This window comes from Amphiprion ocellaris, chromosome 10 (genome assembly GCF_022539595.1).
Source record: "Amphiprion ocellaris isolate individual 3 ecotype Okinawa chromosome 10, ASM2253959v1, whole genome shotgun sequence".
Taxonomy (NCBI): Eukaryota; Metazoa; Chordata; class Actinopteri; family Pomacentridae; genus Amphiprion; species Amphiprion ocellaris.
The window spans coordinates 13,610,857-13,633,922 of record NC_072775.1 but is presented as its reverse complement, the minus strand read 5'-3'; the positions used below and the strand labels follow the sequence as shown (position 1 = coordinate 13,633,922).

General features: G+C 40.2%; 2 protein-coding genes and 1 long non-coding RNA gene across 4 annotated transcripts in view; 1 reads left to right on the top strand and 2 right to left on the bottom strand.

The window, feature by feature from the left end:
* LOC111565508 (ephrin type-A receptor 4-A-like) overlaps positions 1 to 9,290 on the bottom strand; it is a 28,651-nt gene extending 19,361 nt beyond the window's left edge. Inside the window, exons 1-5 of one of the 2 annotated variants that reach the window (XM_035946118.2) lie at positions 5,611 to 9,290; positions 4,833 to 4,900; positions 2,096 to 2,293; positions 1,716 to 1,826; positions 961 to 1,315 (exon numbers count right to left, since the gene is read on the bottom strand). In XM_035946118.2, the coding sequence (XP_035802011.2) occupies positions 961 to 1,315; positions 1,716 to 1,826; positions 2,096 to 2,293; positions 4,833 to 4,900; positions 5,611 to 5,926 (1,048 nt within the window). In that variant the 5' untranslated portion in view covers positions 5,927 to 9,290. The remainder of the gene's footprint in view (positions 1 to 960; positions 1,316 to 1,715; positions 1,827 to 2,095; positions 2,294 to 4,832; positions 4,901 to 5,610) is intronic. The other variant, XM_023265607.3, reaches the window with a different exon arrangement.
* Positions 9,291 to 13,669: 4,379 nt separating this feature from the next.
* Positions 13,670 to 15,395, top strand: LOC111565510 (C-C motif chemokine 20-like). The gene is made up of 4 exons (XM_023265608.3): positions 13,670 to 13,815; positions 13,929 to 14,046; positions 14,738 to 14,815; positions 14,958 to 15,395. The coding sequence occupies exons 1-4, from the start codon at positions 13,734 to 13,736 to the stop codon at positions 15,076 to 15,078; spliced, it is 399 nt and encodes a 132-aa protein (XP_023121376.1). The 5' UTR covers positions 13,670 to 13,733; the 3' UTR covers positions 15,079 to 15,395.
* A 593-nt stretch (positions 15,396 to 15,988) lies between these two features.
* LOC118469976 (uncharacterized) lies at positions 15,989 to 17,705 on the bottom strand. Its single transcript, XR_004846967.2, has 4 exons — positions 17,343 to 17,705; positions 16,561 to 16,669; positions 16,306 to 16,405; positions 15,989 to 16,161 (listed from the first exon to the last, which is right to left on the bottom strand). It is a non-coding gene; the product is annotated as an uncharacterized LOC118469976 (long non-coding RNA).
* Between the last annotated feature and the right edge of the window lie 5,361 nt (positions 17,706 to 23,066).

The following is a 23,066-nucleotide window of genomic DNA, read 5'->3' as shown; positions in this document are numbered from 1 at the left end:
TACCGTAAAGTTCAGACCAAATTTGTAAGTGCTAGAAAGACATTTTTGTCCAGATGGCTGCGGTTATGTCAGCACACCTCACACTGAGACCTGAGAGCTTCTACTGACACTTAAAAATACTGTTTACAGTTTGGAAAAGATCAAGTGTGGTCCAGAGGAAGGCTGGAAACGTGTCTGGTGTGGGCTGGTCCTTACAGATGGGTCTAACCTACGCAACTGTGTTGGTCCGAGAAGCGTACTAATATGACCTGCTTTTTACTTTAGCTAAGGCAAACTGGAGACAACTAGCACGGCTCTCAGCTTTACCAAAATCCACCTCCAAAGCTCCTGGACTTACACTTTTATTAGTTTAATTTCTACTGAAAAATAAGTGTAAATGACATATTACTTCTTGATTGGACACAGCACCTTCCCTGAGTTTTCTTATCACCACAAGGTTGCCAAGTAGTCAGTAGAAAGTTGTTGGTCAACTGATTTTGCTACCTTTAGACATAGCCATATCAGCTGTTCCCCCACTTCCCTTCTTCGTGCAAAGCTTAGCGAACTTTCTTTGTTGCAGCTTCATTTTTAACAGACAGACAGAATGGTGGCAGTTTTTTTCATTCTTTTTTTTTTAAACTTAACTCTTGGCAAGAAAGTGGATATGCATACTTGACAAAATGTTGAATTATTCCTCCAACATATGTGGGTGTGTGTTATTGTCAAAAAAATCATATCTGCCATCAAAAACCCAAATTCAGTCCAGTACTTTAAACCATTGGCATAGATCAGTTGAATACAGCAAGATTCAACTCTGCCAAACTTATGAGTGTCCAGTTAACACAGAATTTCCAAACATATTCCTCAAAAGTAATTAAAACAGTCCACAGACTAATCAAGAAGGTGCTAAAAACCACACAAACCAAATGTTTTCCATCATTGCTGAGTAGGTTGTTAAATGTTGCACCCAGCATCACTTACCTTTACAGGCGCCGCCCTTCTCTTCATATCCGGGGCTACAGAAACATCCACCAATAGGAACCAACCACTCTCCATCAGCGCCACAGTACATTTTAGGCTCCTCTCTTTCTTCTGATTGGTTCACACAGGACCCCCTGACCTCCACTAAGGAGGAGGTGTCGGCCCCGGTAACGGTGTCAGGAAAAGTCGCCAGGTTACGAATGGTGAGCGGACAGGTTTTGTAGAAAACTCTGACAGAAACCAAAGCGATGCAGGCGCCAACATCCTGAAAGGCCAGATAGAAGCCCTTCCGGGTCGTCACTTTTACATCTCGCACTTCAGTGTTTAACTTCATGATGCGGTCTCCCACGTCTACCTGAATGGAAGGAAAATGGAGTCACATTAATGAAATGTGCAATAAACTATGTCAGGCCTTTTTAATTCCGTTTGGGAGTTTCAGTTGAACCACAGCTGATCTTCACATTTTCAGCAGTTGGCGCTCATTCAGATGAACTTTTATTGATTGCAAAGGTAAAACGAGCTTTAATGCCTGCAACACTGAAATAAGGAGTAATTCTAGTAAAGACTATGCAAGAGCACCCTGCCAACATTCCTCGGACGGCGAAATAGACATCCGAGATAAAAGTGCTTGTAAAACAAATAAAAAAATTAGAGCTAAGTGCCAGGAGGTTGTATTTTCCCGATAGGAGCAAATTAAAGAGAGTGGAGGAGGGAGGATAAAGTGCACAAAGCCTGACTCAGTCGTTTGGTGTTACCTGGGTGAAGCTCTCATCTGCTGCCACTGTGTCCACCTTAATGAAGCTGCTCTCTTTGATGTAGCTCTCTCTGACTTCATTTGACTCATGGTAGTACAGGTTGAATGTCTCCTGCAAGATAAGAGGGGAATTTTTCAAAAACAGAAACACTGAGGTGTTTATTTATCATCATCAGCTCTCATCTTTACTCCTAACATGAAAACGAGCCAAAGTGCAGCTTTTGCTTGAGCAACCAGCAGCTATAACATATAATGAGGCCCATTAGCAGCAGTCTGTCCATTTACAGTTAACACATTAAAGAAGTCAAACTTTCATCTGAAATGCTTTAAACGGCAATCTCTTTGCTCTGCCAACTTCTTAGAAATCATGTTTTCATGTACCTTGCAGGTGCCGGTGACTCCTGGCAGGCTGTTACAGTCCCTCAGGGTGAACTTGACTTCCACATAGACCCGCTGAGCGCCGGACCGAGGGATCCAGTCTGTCCTCAGCCAGTTGTTCTGATTGGGTTCCAGGACGTTGCACACCTGGTACGTTCTGATGGGGATGTTCTTCTCGTCCATAATGCTCACTTCTTCCCACTTCAAATACACACATTTGTATCACTACACAGTTGAGGGCAACACTGCATGCATGCTTAACAGCAATTTGGGTATTTTTACAGCTTTACAATGCATTTCCTAGAAATTTAGATTAAATTCCAATTTCCCAGGGAACCACTGCTGTTAGTTCATGCCAATAATATCACTTGTAAAATGCAGATGTTCCATTAAACTGTCATGTGTTTGAACCACTGACAGCAGGTTTTCAAAACTTCTCCTTATTCGAGAAACCTTGATATCTAAAATTTAAGAGTCACTTCTTTTGTAGTAATCTTGCAGACCTTTCATATAAAAAGTTATTGATGCTCAAGTTTCACCCAACAAAGAAGGATTTACAAAGCAGCCCCCACTGGGAGGTGCACTTAAATGACCACTGTGCTGGCAGCAGCGTTAAAATGTCTCAAAGTTGACTTTCATTGCTGTACTGACATGAACTCAAAGTTACTGCCTAACATAACTCTTTAGCCCTTGTAGACCCAAGCTTTAACAGTCATATACACGTTGGAGTATATTTCAGGGGGGACGCAGGTGCTATGTGCTCCTTAACATTTAGCACATATGCATTTCACACAATAAAAAAACATTTAAGAAGCAAATGACTTTTATTTTTGAAAAATCAATTTAGCGTTTACTCTTTGCGCCTTAATTTGGTGTTTTCCTTTACATACATGCGGAAAATGGTGCATAAAAATACACCAGAATGCAGGAAAATAATTTCCCAAGGGAAGACGCTGAGACCCCTGTTGAATGTGTTGCCCGTCAATGCTGAAACTAAATCTATGCCCAGAGATACACTAGTGGTGACCAGCTGAACATGCCCACTGTGGAAAACAGCCTTTTCTGTCCCCTTGAGGAACTTTCTGTCCTCACAAATACAAACAAATCCAACATAAAGTACATTTCAGAAGCTAGTGTGCATCCTCTAATTCACAGCTGTCATTCGAAGCGTCGCATGCTAACATTCATTCTTGCATCAATATTCTGCAGTGGACAGTGGTCCAGATTTGTGGCAACTCCAAGGTTTTTGCTGGCACATTTCCATACAAGTGAAGCAGGCTCAACCTTCGCTACACCATCCATCTCAATAGAGCCGATTATTTGCCTTGTACTGTGACCCTTCGAATGACCGCTGAGCCTCCCAACTCCAAATTGGCTTTTTATTGCCACTGAATAATAATCTGCTCTCTCCCTACTAGTGAGAGCTGTATACACACTAAATGCACCGTGTCCACAGAGAGAAAAAGAAAGGGATAGTCAGAGAATGACAGGATGTGTGTGCGTTAGGAGCAGAGGGGTTGTGTGTGAGTTTGAGTGTGTCTTGAGCCTGATTGATAAGTCATGAAGTCAATTTTAGCCTCAAAATGTAGGCTTATTACAGATATACTGATAAATGAATACTGATGTGTGTGTTTGCACAAAGAAATTGCAATGCAGTTTTTATTTTCATGTACATTCAAGTAAATTCTGCGTTTCTTTGTAATAGTTCTAATCATTTTTAATTGCCAATGCAATCTAATGTTGGAAATGTGCTGTCCTGAGGTCATATTTGGCAATAAAGTTGCATAATAGTAAGGCTTTTCTTATTCTCAAATATCCACCCAGCTACTGGCCCCAAATATCCAGCATTGCTCTGCTCTATGGTGTTTCTTTGTGTACAGTATTTGTAAGAGCGGGTATGCATGAGCAAGAGCATGTGCACAGACCCACGTCGCTGTGCATCGTGAGTGTTTGTGTGTTGTTGTCGTGCCTTTGTGCGCTAAGTGTATACTGAGGACAACAGCTGTATAAAAGCTGACACGGGGTATGATGCCTCCTTGTCTAGTCTCCTTTGGAGTTTTTGTCAGCAGACAGAAATCACAGCTGTCAGAGGCAAAAAAAAAAAAAAGCTTTGCATTCGCCCCACCATACAAAAATGGAGTTTTGTATCTCTATGTGTGTGTAGCTAAGGGATGAGGAAGGTGGTGGGGTGTCTGTAATCAAAAGCTCAGTGCGTGCAGACCAGGACCCTGTCAATCAAGCAGCATGTGAGCGAATGAGAGCGTGGCGACTGCAGGAATAAGAGTCAAGTTCAGCAATAACTCTTAAACCAACAAAGAGGTGAGGGAGACACTAAGCAAAAGATAGAGCGAGAGAGGGCGTATTGATGGCAGATCACAATGTACCAACGACGAAAAGTACAAAAGTTGAGGAGATAAAATATAAAAGAGACATCTCCAGGATTCGTTCTGGCAACTGCATGGTAGTAAAAATCCCTAAAAATTGACACCCACCACCAAGCTGGTTTCTGCCTTTACTTGTGCCAAACACAAAGCCAGCAATCTCATATTAGCACTTAAGCTTGGTGAACAACAGCACATTTCAAAATCTGTGGGATGATTATTTACAGTTTCCAGACCAAGTGTGTTCAAATGTGTGTGCATGTATGTGAGTGTGTTTTCCAAAGAGAGAACAGGTTGTAAACAGCGTATCTGTAAAAAAAAAAAAAAAAAGGAAAGAAAGAAAGGCAGCTCCCACTCACCCCTCCCTCTGAAGGACTGGCTGCCCATTTCAGTTCTCCTGGCACTGTCCTGGTATCCAGCAGTGTCACTAAAATTGCACATATACACAATTGCAGGTGGTTTAAGGGAAAATTGCCTTAAGTGCTTTAAAAAAAATGTTTTTAAAAAAGTGAAAATTAAGTTAGATGACTTCACCTCACCACAAAATCATTACTAAATAGGTGACCAATAAGCTGGGGACAGTTACAGCAACAGCAGAATGTATAAATCACGTGATTTGATATAGGTAGTTTTAAAATAACTGTTTTTTTTTTAAATATATAGTGTCAGATAAATCTATGTATTTTATGAAAACATAAAATACAGTCTAGTCTAGTACTGGTTTGACAGCATCAAGCTTTATTTATACATAAAACAACAACCAGAGAGTATGAATTAGAATGTGAAATGCTCATGAATAGTCATAAAAACATATTTTCCTTAAACTGTACAGCGACCATATCATGTGGATGTATCCAAAAAACTAAACATTTCGTGCCACCACTAGAAAGAGAAACTATGCAGCTGAACTGCCTCAGGGCACAACTCTACAAGGAACACGTACAAATATCAACATCTGTGAAATGTTCCCAAAATCCAACTTTTTGGACAGTTCAAGATTCGTGCATATTTGCCCTGCTCTGCTCTTTTCCATCCTAGGACGCGCCTGGAGCGCACAGCGTCCCCACCAGCGTGCGGTAGCGGCAGCAGAAAACCCGACTGTGTGTCACACAGAGATACGATTCCCTCCTTACTTACCTTCATTGGGCGGATAAATCCTCGTCCTCGAACTTGAAACTAGTGTTATTATCCAGATGGACGTGGAGAGCGTTCGCCACAAATTCGCTGCCATGTGTGCCGAGTGGAAACGAGTGCGTCCCCCGTTGGCTCTGCGCGCTGGCTGAAGCGGCTCCATCCCGGTGGGAAAAGTGTGTGTGAATGAACCCAAGTGTGAAAGCTGAGTTGGATGCAGCAGCGGATACCGGGGCGGTCTCTCACACTCAGACGCTTCCCTTAATGGTAACTCAAATGACATGAGCCAAATGACATACAGTACTGTGTCAGCGTGGTGCATCCACACTGTTAATATTCCTCAAAAAGGCAAGTGAAGGTGGACCACAGTGAGAAGAAGAATTTTGGAAATAGCTGCAATCAGTTGGAATGATTATTTGGAGGCTCTTGTGTTTGAAATACTAAGGAAAACAAAGGCACTCTTTCCTGTTTGTACTATAACTTTAATCTGCGTAAAACCTAACACATATGTTTTCCCTGATTTTACCAGAGCCCCCTGTTTGAACCCACTAATGAGGACTATAATAGAGGAAAGACATGCTCTAGTTATGTATTCTCACTGTCAGAAGATAACCTAAAGAACCCCAGCAGGCATGTGGTCATAAAACATCACCCTTTAAAAAAAAAAAAAAATCCTACAGTCTGTCACATGCATTTCAAAACATGAATGTGTTACAATTTCTTGATAAAGAGCTGAACAGCCTGATTTGGGGCTTGAGGTTGCTGGAAGCTCTTTGTCCTGAGCAGCAGTGAAGAGTGTGACTACAGCGCCACCTGTTGATGGGTGTTGGGTGGAAGAGGAGGAGAGACCCAATGGATGGTGAGGGATATTAGATAGCAGGCAGTAGGATATTTTAAAGCTGCTAACATGAGGACAGGCAGCTTCAATCAGTCCCCCACCATCTGTCACCTACAGTTTGAAATAGTTGTAATCCCATATGGATATAATAAATAAAGTAGATGGAGTTGATGCAAGGCGTAGTCACAACCATAAAGCCCTCGTGCAGACTTGTGGTGGAGCAAACAAAGAGCCTCCTGACCCGTCCTCCTACACGCTGCCTCCCTTTCCATGGAGGCACAGCTTGATGAACACTTTTGCATCATTTGCATCGATCCAGTGCGGCTTCCCCCAATCTGTTGTTCAGTTTAACGTCAAAAGGTGCAACAGAAACATGTTCTGCCTTGTTCAAACCTTATTAACACGTACAAATGTAAGTTCTGATACCCTCTGTTGCAATCACCAACAAAGAGAACTCAAAATCAAGTGTTTGGTTGGTTTTTTGGGAGTGTTTTAAACCAGGATCTGTATGTCTAAGCGCATACGTAAGCGTATGTGCACGCCTGCATTCGCAAGCGTGTTTGTGTGTTTCTCCATCTCGCTTGGTCTCCATCTTGCTTTTGTGTCTTCACAGTTGCTACGCCGAAACCATCTCAATCCCCTGTAAGGCATCATAATGGACCCAGGAAGAGCATCTGGCACTTTGAGACGCCAAAAACGATCACCCCGCTTCGAGCTGCCACTCTTCCCCCCTCCACCATAATACCGTTTTCACGTTTCATTCTCCCCCAGCGCCACGATAGACTGCGCAATCACAAAGACCCAATTAGCCGAGAGGGGATCACGATTTCGCTCGGGGACCGACGGTCCAATTGCATCGAGCAACGTTCGGCGAGGGCCTATGGGGCGGCGGCGCAGGTGGGTGGGACATGGCTGTGGGGCGGAGGTGACACAGTGACATGGATGGAGAACACTCCGTTGTTTCTGGTCATTTGTGTCACCAAAGTTTTGATTGATGACGGTCAGGATGTTTGTCCCACTCTCCCCAGAGATTCCCAGCTCTCTGGAGGGGGTTTCCACAATGATTCCCCCTGCCTCGAACCCCTACTTTAAGTTTGGCCCTTCGCCCTGTGCCACACAAACCCACATCGACACAGACTTTTTTTGTTCCATTTGAGGCCCCAGATGGTTGCTGCCCACACATCTGTATTGTAAAGCACTAAATATAGGCCCTGTGTGTGTTTGCTAGCACACATGTGAACCTGCATTCATACCAAATCTCTGAGTGTCTGATAGTGGTGAAGAGAAGAGAAAGGACAGGAAGAAATAAAGCAAAGTATGAAGTAGCCAAATGTAAATTTGTGCATGTGCGTGAGAGTGTAAAGAGAAAAGCCCGAGGGACGGTAGGTGTGTGGGCGGCAGAGCGAGATGAACAAAAGAAGCAGAGAAGAGAGATGAGGAGCAGCGCATTGCCAGTGAGGATTTGATTGGGTGGGTGGGTGGCTGGTGGAGTGCTGTGGGGTGTTGGGTGTTGAAAACGGATCTTCCCTCAAAGCCTCACTAAGATATTCCTGGAGTGAGCTAGGGTTTCATTTGGCTTGCAGTCCTACACGGCGTGCCTACATCGTTCTGGGAGCTAAAACCATTTAATATTCACACAACTAGACCGATATTCTCTGGGTTCTGTGACGGATAATAGTCAGACGTTCTAAATCTGTACGGTGTGAGCGTGTGTGGTTGAAGTCCTTGGGTCGACAAAGCGTCATTAGCATGTCAGAGGCGTCCGTTAGAACCCGGTTCTCTCCATAACAGCTGCTAGTCTGGTGAATTACTCAATTCATGTGTGTATATGTGTCCGTGCTTATGTGCGTGTGTGTTCAGTATAAACAAAGGAAGAAGCGAACAGAAGGTTTCATCAAATCACCAAAACACCAAAAGTGTGTGTGTGTGTGTGTGTGTGTGTGTGTGTGTGTGTGTGTGTTTGTACCATGCATCATGCGCTTACTTTGATGATTGAAGAAATCTCCACCAACCATCTTGCACTGTATATGTGTGTGTGCACGTGGAGTGTGTTTGCGTGGTGTGTTTGCATGTGATTGCATAAACATGGTGTCAGAGTGATGAGATGTTCTCCGCATCCATCTGTTCTGCTGGCATTTACATCGCAAGAGGGCCAGAATAGAGGAGAGATAGATGGAGGGAGCTCGAGGAAGACGCGGTGAAGAGATTCAGCGATAATGTTGGTTTTGTCTGCCGGCCTCCAGAGCTATAACACTCTCTGCAGTCACCTGTGGAGCTCTGAGGACCCATCCTGATGTGATCTTTTAACACAGCTGAGGGTTTCTGAGTATGCGCGAGAGGATGTGTGAGAGCTGCAGCGTGTCTTCCTGTGGATGTGGTTGCTGATTGTTCGGCGTGTACATGTGTGTGTGTGTGTGTGGATGTTTAAGTGCATGTACGAGCGACGGAGAGAGATCTCATTGTTCTGCTCCTCCTTATCTAGCGTCTCAGCGGAGAGCTCGTGCTGTTTCTCCCCTCAGCGATGTGACCTGGCTGTGATACCACACGCCCTCCTCTCCACAGATAACAGACCACCCTAAAAATACTCCTCTTTCTACCACTCCATTCTCTTCCCCTCTGTTCTCCTCACCTCTTCTGGCTCACTGTATCCCTCCGGGGTCTCCCTGGCCAGGAGTTAGCTCTGCCAGACTAAAATACCTCTGGGCGCTTCTTAATGTCACAGAGGTCTTCTAATTCTATATTTTCCCCCCTCTCTTTTCGTCTTCTTACCGTTCAGTCCATCGGAGGCCATGGAGCGTTGGTTTGAACAATAAAAAGTCTGTTACATCACAAGTTTTCTTATAATTTTCCACAATAATTCCTCACCCACCACCCTGCTCTCCCCCCTCGCCTTCAGCTACTTCAGTCACCCACAGTCTGGACACACAGGGCAGATGGCATGTAGGAGGAAAACGGTGAGGACAGAATCTGCCCGGCTCACATTATTATACATCAAGTCATTTACCATAACTCTCTGATAAAATATTGAAGAGTGCATTGTTTTTCATGCCTCATGGGTTTGACGGTCTGGAACAATGCTAATTATGATAAACAACTTTTTTTTTTTGGAAGATCAACACTAGCCAAGTTCTTTGGGAGATTTTTTTAATCTCTCTGCTGTCTCTCTCACTGCCTTCTCTGATGTGAGGTGCTTTTAATGATACAGAAAAGGCTTCTTTCTGTAGGTTCGAGGAAGTTTCTTGCTAATTTAAGATGCTTTTATTCGAGATACTTTGCCACAGTTGACATTCGGGGTTAGAAAGCTGCTGTTTTGTTCTTTTTGTGGGTCCGTGCGTGTGCGCATGAGTGTATGCGTGTGTATATGTGTGCATGTGTGTGTGTGCATGTGCATCCTCGCCTTTCTTTCGGCCCAAACCCACGCAGGTGACCAGAGGGGGTCTTGTGTGGGTGGACAACTCAATGGCGACCCCCTCTCTTTACCCTCACCCTCCTGTCTATCTCCCCCGTCCACCAGTATGAGTTCAAAAAGAAGGAGAGGGGCCCAAGTGGAAAATAAAACTCTGCTCCACACCCACCAGTAAGCAAACAACCACCAAAATAACGTTTAAAAAAGGAAAAGTTATTAGAACACATGCGGGTCTTTTGATCACGAAGAAGGAGATTGAGAGACAAAGCACTGACAGATGGTGAGAAGTTACTTGTAAAATTGCGTAGAAACAATTAGCTAGAAATTAGTCAATACCTATTTTGATAAAGCATTAATTGTTAAAGCTGACTAATCAGTAGTTTTTATAATAAGGAAGGAGCAAATAACGCGTGATGAGACAAGTTTCTCATAGTGGTAAGCTCACAAAGAACGCAGAATTTCCCCTCAGCTGCAAAGCTTTCAGCATCCTTGAGGTGTCTGTGTTCGTTTTAGAGGCTGTAGCAATACTCTTGTGGTTCACTTCTCTCAGCAGCTTTGTTTCCACTCTCAGAAAGAAGCCGTTTCCAGTGAGAACATTTTTTACAAACCGACTGTGCACTACCTGTCCTGCAGCAGATAATGTTAGCAACCAGCTGATGACGATGGTTGAGAATTCAACACATAAAGAGTTGATATTAGTGGTTGGTAAAGAGCAAAAGAGAGCAAAAAGGACAGTAAACATTGAAGATGAATAAAAATAAAAGAATAATTAAATATTTTTAAAGAAAAAAGCTATTTTAGGACATGATTTTGGTCATTTGTGACACATTTCTGGGGGGTTCAAACTGATGACTACTTTAATCAACGATTAATCCTGCAGATATTTTTTCAAATAATCAGTTTGGCATCGTTTAGCCAATAAAAAACTTGAAAATAGTAAAAATAAATAAACATAAAAATAAATAAGCATTTGTTTAGAAAATTTCCATTGTTCAATTATAGAAAATAAAATCTGCAAATTTGAGACAATTGATAGAACAAAATCAGTGTTATTTCCCATTGATTTCGATTGTTTATGATTTTGTTCCAAAAATAAGATATAACTCACAATATTACCATCAAAACTAGGTGCTGGATCCTAAACCTGGCAAAGAATAAAATAAAAGACTAGCAAACACCCCAAATTGACTTTTTTATGGCCACATAAAGGGTTCAGGATGTGTGAATTTGCCAATACATTCAAGAAGGGTGACATGCCTGAAGCATCTGCATGGCAAGTAAAGAATCAACTGGGAGACACGTCCTACACATTAAAAACACTAACAGTAAATAAACAATAGTGAAGGTAACTGCTTGTTGGAGGGGTGTAACCTCACAGTATGTTTGTGTGTCTTTCACAGAGAAAGGCATGGTGATAAGAGGCTGTGTTTTAGGGAGGATTAACAGGGACTAGCCTGTCAAACCAAGCAGTTGTCCAGTTTATTACACCACCTTTCCCTTTATCAGCATGCAAAACAGGTCTGCATATGCACAAACACAGACAGGACATGAAACGGAAGCCAGGATGTTACCGGCTGCAACTAATCTTTTGTTGTGCCCGATATTATTTGTACCTGATTGTTGAGTGTGACTGTCTAGGTGACTTCTAAACTTTTACTTGTGTGCTGGTGAAGTTTCTGTCTCTCTGTTGCTGAATGATGAACAAACAGACACTCGCACAAGAAGAGACTCCTTGTGACAAACACTCATGCTAATGTGGTTCTCACTAAGTGGCCAGATTTGCTCTATTTATAATGTCCTGCTGAACATCCATCAGTGGTTCATGCCAACACTGCCCCCATATGGGTGGAAGGAGCAAAAACTGCTGTTGGACACCATCAGATGTGGGTGAGTTTGTGTGATGTGCTAAATGAAGCTGTGTGGTCCCGGCTGCCAAGTGGGAGGAAAGAGAAGGTTTCAGGAAGTGCACAAGTTGAGTAAGTCACAACGAACTCACAACAATTCAAACTAATTTACAATTACTAGGTCAGCCAAGATGATGTCTGAGCGAATTTCTACTAAATCTGTCAACACAATCATTATTAGTTATAGTGATTATAATCATTATTTGGATACACAGACATTCAGTATGAACATTATGAACAGAATAGCAGCACTAAATTGTGATTCTGTTTGTCTCTATTTACCATCAGTGGATTCCTGTTTACTCAAACATTAATTTAGGAGGAAGAAAAGGTTACTATTAAGTTTAGTCATTCAGTAGAAGCAATGCAGAAAACTGTGTTTCTGGCATGTGATTATTAATCACACTGTTTGCAGCTTATGTGGTGAGACTTTGGAGTTCAGTTCAGTTTAGTTCAACTCAGTTCAGCTCAGTTCATTTTTGTTCACTTCAAATCCTTTTAACTCAATTCAATTATGTACAATTCTATTTAATTCACTTAAATTCAGTTCATTTGAGTTTAATTCAATTCAGTTCAATTCAATTCAATGTAATAAAATTCACTTTAGTTTTATTTATATAGCACCAAGAAAGAGAGTTGAGCGGAGCTAAGAAGTTGCTATGGAAGAAGAAATGAGGGCTGTGGTCAATATGGTGCCACTGCTCAGCACATTGTTTGAACAAAACAAGCCAGACAACCGTAAGTCATCTCAATGCACTTCACGCACAAGTTCAAGACCTAACAAAGCCCTATTGCAGAGGGAAGCTCAAAACAAATCCAGAGATTTCCTTTGAGCAGCTTTTTGTCAACAGTGGGAAGTAAAAACTCCCCTCCAGCAGAACCAGGCTCAGTGGGGGTGGGCATCTGCCTTGGCTGGTTGGGGAGAGAGAAATATGAAGACTGAATCCATATCTGCTACTGTGGAGGCTAATGAGTTGCTGGCCTTTACACTCTTAAAGTTAAAAGGGCAAAAGACCCATGGATTTCTGCCTGTGGGAACATTGCAGAGTTCAGGTTTTCTCCCCAACAGTATAGAGGTATACAATTTACAACTACACTTAAGAATTTTTATGTTACTTGGCAACACGGCTAGATGCAATCACACAGTGTATGAGTAAATGGAAACCCCATGGTGAATCCAAATTCATAAATTCATTCATGAATGTTGCAGAAGCTTTTGTCAGTATTTTACTGTGCTGGAGGTGCAGATTTTTTACGAGTCATTTACAGCTTCTACATATAGTTTTTGATATGTACAGTACGTAAGAGAGCATTTACAACTTTGAGATGTTGCGTTTATCTAGGTCAGCTGAGCTAGATTTGGAGTTGTCAGCTTTCTGCACACTAAATAGGTCATGCTAACGAGTGGGGGGTTTTGACAAGCCTCTGGTACTCCATCAGTTCTCACCACAAAACAATCTCAAGATTGCTGATCCTCTAAAAACACCCTGACTGCTGCTTTAAGCTGCAATGTCAAATTAAACATCATGCAGGGCAAAAAAAGGGCACGATCTTATGTAACAATTTATATTTAGATGACATATGTACTGAGAGCTACATGCAAGTATACATTGGAATATTGGAGAAATCTAAATGAAAAGAAGAATGTGAGATGATGAGAATCTGCTGAGCTGTAGACGAAGAACTTCACAGCACAATTATTAACCCAGAAAATATAAATATAGATGAGAGCCCAAGGAGATTTTATGAACCCAATGCATCAGTGCACCAGTTTCTTAGTCACAGGCCCAAATAAACACATCTGGGTGTTGTATAGTGGCACAGTGGAAGCTTAATGTGAAATCAAAGTGCAAAGTCTGCATCTTCAACTGCCATGATGCAATAGAGGGCTTCCTGTCCTCAATTTAGGAGCCACAGGTTATAAAAAAACCAGGGGTGAAATACCAGAGACATACAGAGATTAAGTATTCAGTAAGACAACATGGCTCCCACAGGTATCCTCACCCTGACGGCCGTCCTCCTCTGCTTCATGCTGGGCATATTCGGTCCAGCTCCAGCTGCCCGTAAGCTAATTTCATCACATTTAACTGCTCAATCAGATTAAATGAAAATAGGTCTGACAATAGGACTGTCAACTGAACAGTTAATGAATTGGTGTCTCTGTGTTTGTGTGCAGTGGGTGCTCGTAGACCAGCCTGTTGCACAAAATACACCAGAAAGCCGTTGGACTTCCAGGTGATAAGGGGCTACAGAGAACAAAATGACACGGAGGTCTGCCGCATCAAGGCGATCATGTAAGACTTCCAGCTTCACCTGTCTTAATCTCAGTCTCTCAGTAGAATATGTGAATATCATGGTCGGAGTATGACAAAATTTTTGCATTGGTGATTTAATAATTTACAAAGTCATTTAATTATGATTTTTCAATTTTTTATATCGATGTTTCTTTTGCAGAAACTAACGAGCTCAGTTCAGATTTTAAAATTTTGCTGTTTGAATTTCATAACTCTAAAGCTGTTTGATTTCCTATTGGAATAAATTCTGGCTACACATGATTTGTTTTCAGTGTGTCTAGACTTAAAGCCTGAAAAAATTCAGTCATATACAAAAAGGCCTGGGTATTGAACCTCAGTACTTCATGTTTTATGACTTAAATAGAATCACATATCAAACAGTGTGAAATTCTGAAACCTAGCCCTGAATTTTTGATAAGTTGAGATAAGATAAGATAGGATAAAATAACTCTTGTGCCAGATATTGCCTAGAAAAAACAAACAACATAACATGCTGTGCTTAAAATGTAAAAAGCAATAAAGATACACGATACATTACTGAAATTACTGACATAAGTGAGATAAATAAGGCTGGAAAAGAACAGTGTAAAGTAACGCTGTCAAAAGACGTGCCCACATTCCACAAATCCACACACTTCAACACTGTTTCCTGCTCTCTATGCGTTTCTGATAATATATCTCACTGTTACAGTTTCTTCACAGCGAGCAGGGCTAAGGTTTGTGCAGATCCAAAGGCTGACTGGGTGAAGGAAGCTCTGAAATTCCTCAGGTATGACATGCTTTTAAATATCAGCTAGCTGCAGTTCAGACATGGACCTTAAATCAGTGCAAGACTTTGGGGGGTATGAATAGACGGGTTTGTTTTGGGGGCATTGTGAATAAAAGCAACTTTTTTGTTTGTTTATTTAAAGTTTCAAACTGGAGAAGATGTCCAAAACTGGCCCAGCAGCAAGTGGAAATCCAAAAAGTGAAAGTGATTCTTTCTACAATGAAACCGAGCCCTTCCTCAACGACACCGACATCTTTAATTAGCCAAAACCAGGTTGTTGCAGCAATGCCAATTTGATGGAATGTTTAAGAATATTATCTCTAAACAAGAGATATTGCTTTTTACTTTTACAGCTTCGACCCTAATACTCCCTCATCAAGACTTCAGGGCAACCTAACAGCTTTAAGGAAACTCATGTAGACTCGCTTAGAGAACGCTTATAATGAGTATCTATGATTTTAAAATCTTCTTGTTTTTTTAATTACCCTGGTTTGTTTCCTGCTATAGTTCTGCTGCTTAATGAAGTTAATGCGCTGAAAGATAGATATTATCGGGATTCTAATAAATAAATGAACTCCAACACTGGTGTCCTGATTTATTTAACTACAACTGCAACTTTCACTAAAATGAATCCAAGTGATTTTAGGGCAATTAGCACTTTTAACTCATATATAGAATAGAATAGCCACTTTATTGTCAACCAGAACATACACTAGTTGGTGAAGATCAGACTGAAATTTTGATGCAAAAAAGCTCACCATTGGAATGATGAAAAAACAAAAAAAATATTCTGAATAAAAAACAATTACACTATATACGTAAAAAAAAAACTGACAAAAAAAAATATATATATATATATATATATATATATATATATATATATATATATATATATATATATATATATATATATATATATATATATATATATATATATATATATATATAATGAAAGTCGGAATATATGGAATGAAAGTCGGAATATATGGAACCAGTTAGCCGCTGGTAAGATAACAAAATATGAACCAATTCCTTCCACCAGTATTTCCTAACAAGACCTGTATTCAAAACCTCCCACATTGTTACACAACGGCCCATTAATGATATTACTGAACTATATGGTAATCATTGAAATTTCTCTTGAAGAATGAACTCTTTGTGAACACATTCTAATTTTTGTGTTGATTATGTTTTATGTCAGTAATGCAAGTCTATAAAACAAATGACAGTTTGGACAGAACAGCAGCCTTCAGCTGAAATCCAGTACAATTGTGTCCCACCAGTGGCGTGATCCCGGATATCCAGGCAACAGCTGACCTCTGCCTTACAATTAACCTTAAGACCATCTGTAAAGATGAACATAGATATTATCATCAACTTATTGCGTTTGTTTAACTGTTATGTAATGGATGCAAACATAGTCGAAGCTAAGTAACTAAGCTAACGCTAACATGTTCAGTGTTAAGAGTCAAAACATCTCTGACAATTACCTGCCTTCTCCGTTGCTTGTGACTGCGATGAAGGCAGATTGTTAATCACAGCAGAGCTAATCTGAAGAGCAGATCCACAGTAGCATCCTGCTTAGTTTTCCTGCATAAAAGCACCCAAAAAGGTATTAGTTGTTAGTAATTACTTCTATATTCATAAACACAGTTAAAGTAAATGTTCTGTTTTGTGATTTTAGGATGGGCCGAAAGGTAACATATTGATCATGTTCATGTTTGCACAGTCTAAACAGATCTTACTTGATTTGGTCTGTTGAGAGGAGGACGGCATGGATGAGCTGCAGGATGGGATCTGTGAGCTGCAGAGTAGTGATCCTGGTAACTGGACCTCATCCTCCAAGGCCGACAACTAAATAAATGAATAAGAAATGTTGATGATAGCATCTGTAATTTAAAACCATTTGTCCATACGATGTTAGAAAGTGTTACAAAAATACCTGTAATAATTTCCAACAGTGCTAAATGCCTTGCTTTGAGGCACAACTGAAAACCACCCAAAAAAATCTGAGTATAAGAAATCAATGCTTTGAATTTCCACATCTGCAAAGCTGAAACCTCAAGAACAATCAGCATTTTACCTTGAAATGATAAAAATAGCTGCACATTACCAGTACTCTTTACTTCATTGTGTTAAATTGATCAATTGAATTAGTTTTAGACTTACATTAATGATAATGTTAGCAAACAGTTCATTGATTCTTCAAGAGAAATTTCAATGATTACCATATAGTTCAGTAATATAATTAATGGGTCGTTGTGTAACAACGTGGGAGGTTTTGGATACAGGTCTTGTTAGGAAATACTGCTGCTCCTTTTCTCAGGTTTTATAAGGAATTGTTTCATAATTGTTATCTTAGCGGCGGCTAACTGGTTAGCAAACAACAGTTCAACGCCAACCTCTGATCACTGATGCTGTGTCCTACCACGTTAGCTGGTGTAGCCTTCATAATATTAATGTGGGACTACTGTAGCTGTGTATTCATAGCGGGCTAACAGCAGGGTGTTGGAGAAATAAAACTTACCAGGACCAGGATCGTTGGTCTGCATGGCAGACTCACAAGTGCATCAAGTCCAGCACGACTGTGACGTTCAGGGCCCCGGCTGGAATCACAGAATGCAGCCGGTCAAAGCGGGATTGTTTTGGCCGATAACTGCTGCGTCCCCAGGAGCCGGTGGTTAGTTGGTGGAAACACAAGGAACTGGTGCTCAGTCAGACACTGGCTCCGAACTTGCACTGGAACCAGCTTGCTCGAAAAGCAGTATCGTTTATGTGAAAACTGTGCCTCTTGTTAAGCACTGCTTGAATGTCTTTGTGTTTAGGCCGATTTCAAAATAAACCTCAATAAAACTCCCGTACAGGTGGGTGTCCGCCATTGTCGTTTCGCCATACCGACATGTCCCTTCCGGGGCTCGGTAGGAAAAAAAGTCGGAATATATTGAATGAAACTCTGAATATATGGAATGAAATTCTGAATATATGGAATGAAACTATGAATATATGGAATGAAACTGAATATATGGAATGAAACTCTGAATATATGGAATGAAACTGAATATATGGAATGAAACTATGAATATATGGAATGAAAATCTGAATATATGGAATGAAAGTCTGAACATTATATATATTCCGACTTTCATTCCATATATTCAGACTTTCATTCCATATATTCAGACTTTCATTCAATATATTCCGACTTTCATTCATATATTCATCATTGAAGGATATATTTTCCAATGAGTAGATAACATAAGGTTGACAACTTGTGGAAAATGAGTGGACTGCTGCTCCAGATGGTGTATATTTTAGCGGCATAATATGCCAGTCTGTACTTAGGCAAGGATGCTGGCAGCATATCCGCTGGAAGGTGTCTAAAAAGTTTTCGATGAGCTGTTCTGACCTCTGAGCTCATGCAAATGCATGACATGAGTGACAGGGAGGGAGTTTCTTGCGCTATTTCAGATCAACACCCCAAGGGGTTGGTGGCCCGGTCCGACAAAGTGACTCCCTCACTGACAGACTCCTTTAATGCAAAGTGAACTGCAGTCATTTTAAGCACCCACTAGATGGCAGAATTAATCTGTTAAAAAATGATTTTGTGGGCTGCAATTATGAACAAACGCCTATTTTAACTCATTACACACCAGAAGTTGTTGTGGTTGTTCTTGCCTATAGTGAAAATATCATTTAGACATGCTTAGTTTGCATTGGAAAAAGAATGTGAACCTCAAGTCTAATGACGACCTAAAGCTGATTGGAGATAATAAAACAAGGCAGGAGATGTGGTTTAGAGATTTTTTTAAAATGCTGTTCACAAGAAGCTCCTGTTGGTGTGAACCATGCTCACTAAAAAGAGAACACTCAGAAGACTTATGATCAAGAACTGCTGATTTGCATAAACCTGCAAAAGATTACAAAGTAATCTCATAGAGTCTAGATATTCACCAATTCCCAGTTAGAGAAACTGTGTATTAATGGAGATGATTTACTACTGTGACTACTTTCCCTAGAAGAAGGCACCCAGCTAAGATGACTCCCTCCAGCTCAGTGCAGAGTTCTCAGTGAGGTGAAAGAAATCAATACGTAAAGCCAGAGGCCGAAAACAATCATTGGAGTTGGTTAACATCTTTGCTCCAGAGTCTGCAGTACAGAGAACATAGTGCACTGTTGCATGGACACTATGGCTCATACAGGAGCATAAAATGAGTGGTAGCTAGAAAAAAAGGCAGAAAATATGAATGAAAAATGAATGAAAATAATACTGCAAAGGTAAAGTAGGAGGAAGAGAGCATCAAGCTTTGGGGTTTCTTTGCCTCTAAGTTTTGACCGTTTGCCATTATTGGTGAGGAAATTCATCTAAGTATCTTATAAGGTAATTTAAGGACAACTGTCTGCCATCTGAAGCTTAGCACAAGTCATATGATGCAGCAAGAAAATGACCTTTAACACTGTGTGAATCTACTGAGGACTTCAAAGAAAGAAAACTCACCTTTTAGGGCAGCCCACAGCTTAACCCCTTAAGCGCTTGTCTATTTTTTTCCTCCTAAAAAAACATCCTAAGGTTTAGTTAGGGGCAGCTGCAAAAATGTGAGGCCAGAATAGACAAATTTGAGCTCTATGGATAAAAGACAATAGAAATAAAATATATCTTTATATCTATATCACCAGGTTAGAGTGAGATTAGAAAAACTGCAGCAAAAATGTACATTTTTACTCCACCTTAACCAAACCTGTAATTCGGAGAGTAAGCAGCAACAAGTGAGCTGATATTATTGGATCTGTTGTAAAAATTCTCAAGTGCAACTACATTTCAAAAATAAAAGTATCCAGCCCGGTCTTGGCACAATGACCTCCAGGAACAATTATTGCTGTTGAACGACATCAAGAGACACTTACATCTTCAGAATATGGCTGAGCTGAGGCAGTTCTGCAAGAATGAACAAGAAAGAATTCAAATTCCTTCCAGGGATTCACCTAAAATTGTAATTGTTTATCAGTTATTTATTTAAGCACACTGTTTTTGTATTTGTGGCTTAGATGAAGTTTGGATCACATTTTTTGATCTTTTAATGCAGAAAACTTGGTCATTTGAAAGATCTGACATATTTTTTTCCTACCACTGTACATTTGAATTTCAATATAAACCAAAAACACTGACAAACGTGGATAATTGATGAAAAATATTTATTTAACTTCCAGTTGTAATACTTTGTGCTACACATCCTGGAGATATATATCTATACATATATTTTATCTTCTGTTTCTGTTGAGCATCATTTTACAAATAGCATAGAAATAAAATTATGAGGAAAATGGTGCAACAGACAAATAAATACAGCTAACAATAAATAATAAATACTGATAACATTAGAGGACTTTTTAAATTATTTGAATACATCTGTCTGTAGATATTCATGATGAGGAGGAGAAGTTTCTATGGACTGGAGGTTGTAGGGGCAGCAGTAGTTTTCTTTGCTTTGCGGGCCTGCCTATAAAACACACAAACAGTAGACAGTGGTTAAAATAACAGTTTGTGCTATTTCCCAACAACACATTTTTTAGAAGTAAATGAAACAACAACCAAATAATTATTCCATGCTGGACACTGACTGATATAATACTCACTCTAGCTCCTTGATCTTGTCAAACACCCAGTCCTGTTTCCAGTGGCTGCACACTTGCCCCTCTGAGGTCTCAAATCTGGGTAGAGAAAACAATCAAAGTAAGAACTTGTATTTGGATGGTATAAAAACTGTGACTGTATAAAAGTTTGGATCAACACTGTGTGTCATAAAATAAGGAGATAATTCTTACATGACAGCGCGGACACATGGGAGGTTTTTCCTCTGGATCCTGTAGCCGATGATGGGAGCAGTGATGTTCTGGACACTGACCTCAGTGCAGCACTTTGCTATCTTCATTTCTGTTTCAGGAAGCAAAACAAGCGCAATCTTTACATTCCCTTCAAAGTGTAACCAATTTATAAATGCACACCAAAGTACAGTTTCTGCCTGGTTGATGACGGAGCGGCACGTGTACAAAAGCTTAGGTCAGAACTATAATATATTGATGGATCTGTGACATGAAACTTACCAGAAGCTGTTGCTGCCATCACCAGAACCCCAGCGAGGACGGCCAGACAAGCCAGTCTTCTGATGCACAGCTGCATGGTTTCTGTGTGAGATGTTCCAGAGGTTCTTTGCAGAAGCTGACCGGTGGATCTGGCAGATGGAGATGACTGATCTCCTCTGACCAGACCTCCAGGTTTTATGCAGTGAAAAGAGGAACCAGGACAATCTGACCGGATGAATTGTGTCTTTGGATTTTCTACAGAGTGTGTGCGTATCAGGGTGGGGAGAGGATGCACTTGGGTGACGCTGCAGACTCCATTTCCCTTTTTTGTGATTTCATCATGGCATTGACACAGACTATGTAGCTGTTCTCAGGAAAATTCTTTCATGATTTTTTCCTCTTACCAGCATTGTATTCCATCACAAATCATCAGTTGCCTTCTGCTTGACCACCTCTGATTTGCATAAAACCTTTTTTTTTTAAATCTCAAACTATGGAGAATTCAAATGGTATCAGTGAATTTTTAGCTTCATATATAAAATACTTTCCAAGCATTTTAAAAAATTGGTCTTTGTTCCCCTTTAGCACATTTTCCACACATTGAAAATTGAAGTTATGGTTGGAAGACAATATCTATTAAGAATAAAAGGCCAGTAATAATGATCATAATAATTTGAGTTATATTTGGGGAATCATTTTTGAAATATCAGAACTCTGTTCTACTTGGATTAGGCTGTCTATAACTATTTCTTATTCTAAAGTATTTGATATATTTTGTTTTGTTTGGTTTTATTGTGACATACAGCTACATGTGGTTCATAAAGTATCCCTAACTGACTTCTACATTTTCAATTTTTGGGGATGATGGGGGGCTTTTCATGATGGCTTCATTTTCTTTTCTTCATAATTTAACTCACCCATAATCAGAGATTATTTAATCTTCTTGTCCATTATGGCAGATTCTAAATCAATGGCACGAGGAGCAATAACAGTGCAATTTTCACATTCTTTATAATGCCTGAGATATTGTGGTTCAAGTATAGCTGCAAATTTAAATGTGGGGAAAAAATGTGCTGAAAGAGATTTGATGGGATATTTTTAAAATATATATACATCTCAAGAAGGATTTGATATATCAAGCTAAAGTTTTACAAATACCTACAAATTTCAGGCAGATCAGAGATGGTAAAGGATGAATTGTTCTAAAAATGTGATGATTTGAGATGGAATGATCCAACAGAAAAGTCACAAATGAAGTGAAATACACATTCACAAACTACTAGACCTGCTGTGCTCTACCTATATACTGGTAATCAATCAAAGCAAGTTTAGGTCACTTGGTAGGCTTTGTTTAATATTGTCGCATTCGTGTTATAATATTCTGTGTGAAGTTTGTCTAAACCTGCAGATGAAAGATGGCAAATGTTTCTGTATCTCTCTATGTGTTGTATTAAAGGGATATACTCCACCTTTAAACAGAAAAACCAATAATAGAGAGCAGAAAAACTGTAATGATGGGAATTCATACTATACAAACAGTAAAGTTCTTTTCAACCTGACTGGTTAACTATATTTAAGCTCCATCTAAACAATAATTGTCTGCATTTAAACCCTGCTGATCTCAGCAATAATGTACATGAAGGATCATGTGCTGGTCACTCTGCCCAGTGTGTCATCCTTCTATCACTTTCTATCCGTCCTCTTTCTCTGCTGCTGACGGTCATGCTCATTAGAATGTGGCAGAAAAGGGGAAGGAAGGAGATCCTAAGGCTTTCCGCCGCAAACCACAAGTTTCCGAGCATCCTCCAGCCAAATTTGGTCATTTGTCCTTGCATGTACTGTCACTGCGGATACAAGTCTCAACATGTTCAATGAGACTATTATGATTTAACCAAATGAGAAACTAAAACAAATGGAAGCAGAAATGTATTTCTTGACACAATAAATACTGGGTTCACTTTTAACTTGCATTTTCATATTTTAAAAAAATAATTTAAAAAAATGCCACACAAAAGAGGAAGAAGTGAGTTTTTTCAGTCAGTTTTGTCCCAGAAGAAACAGATTGGTTTAAACAATGAATGAATGTAGCTCTTTGGCTTCTATCTGTGTTCAATAATTATTCATACTCTTAGAATATGTTGCTTTAATCAACACATTAGAAACCTTTATTCCT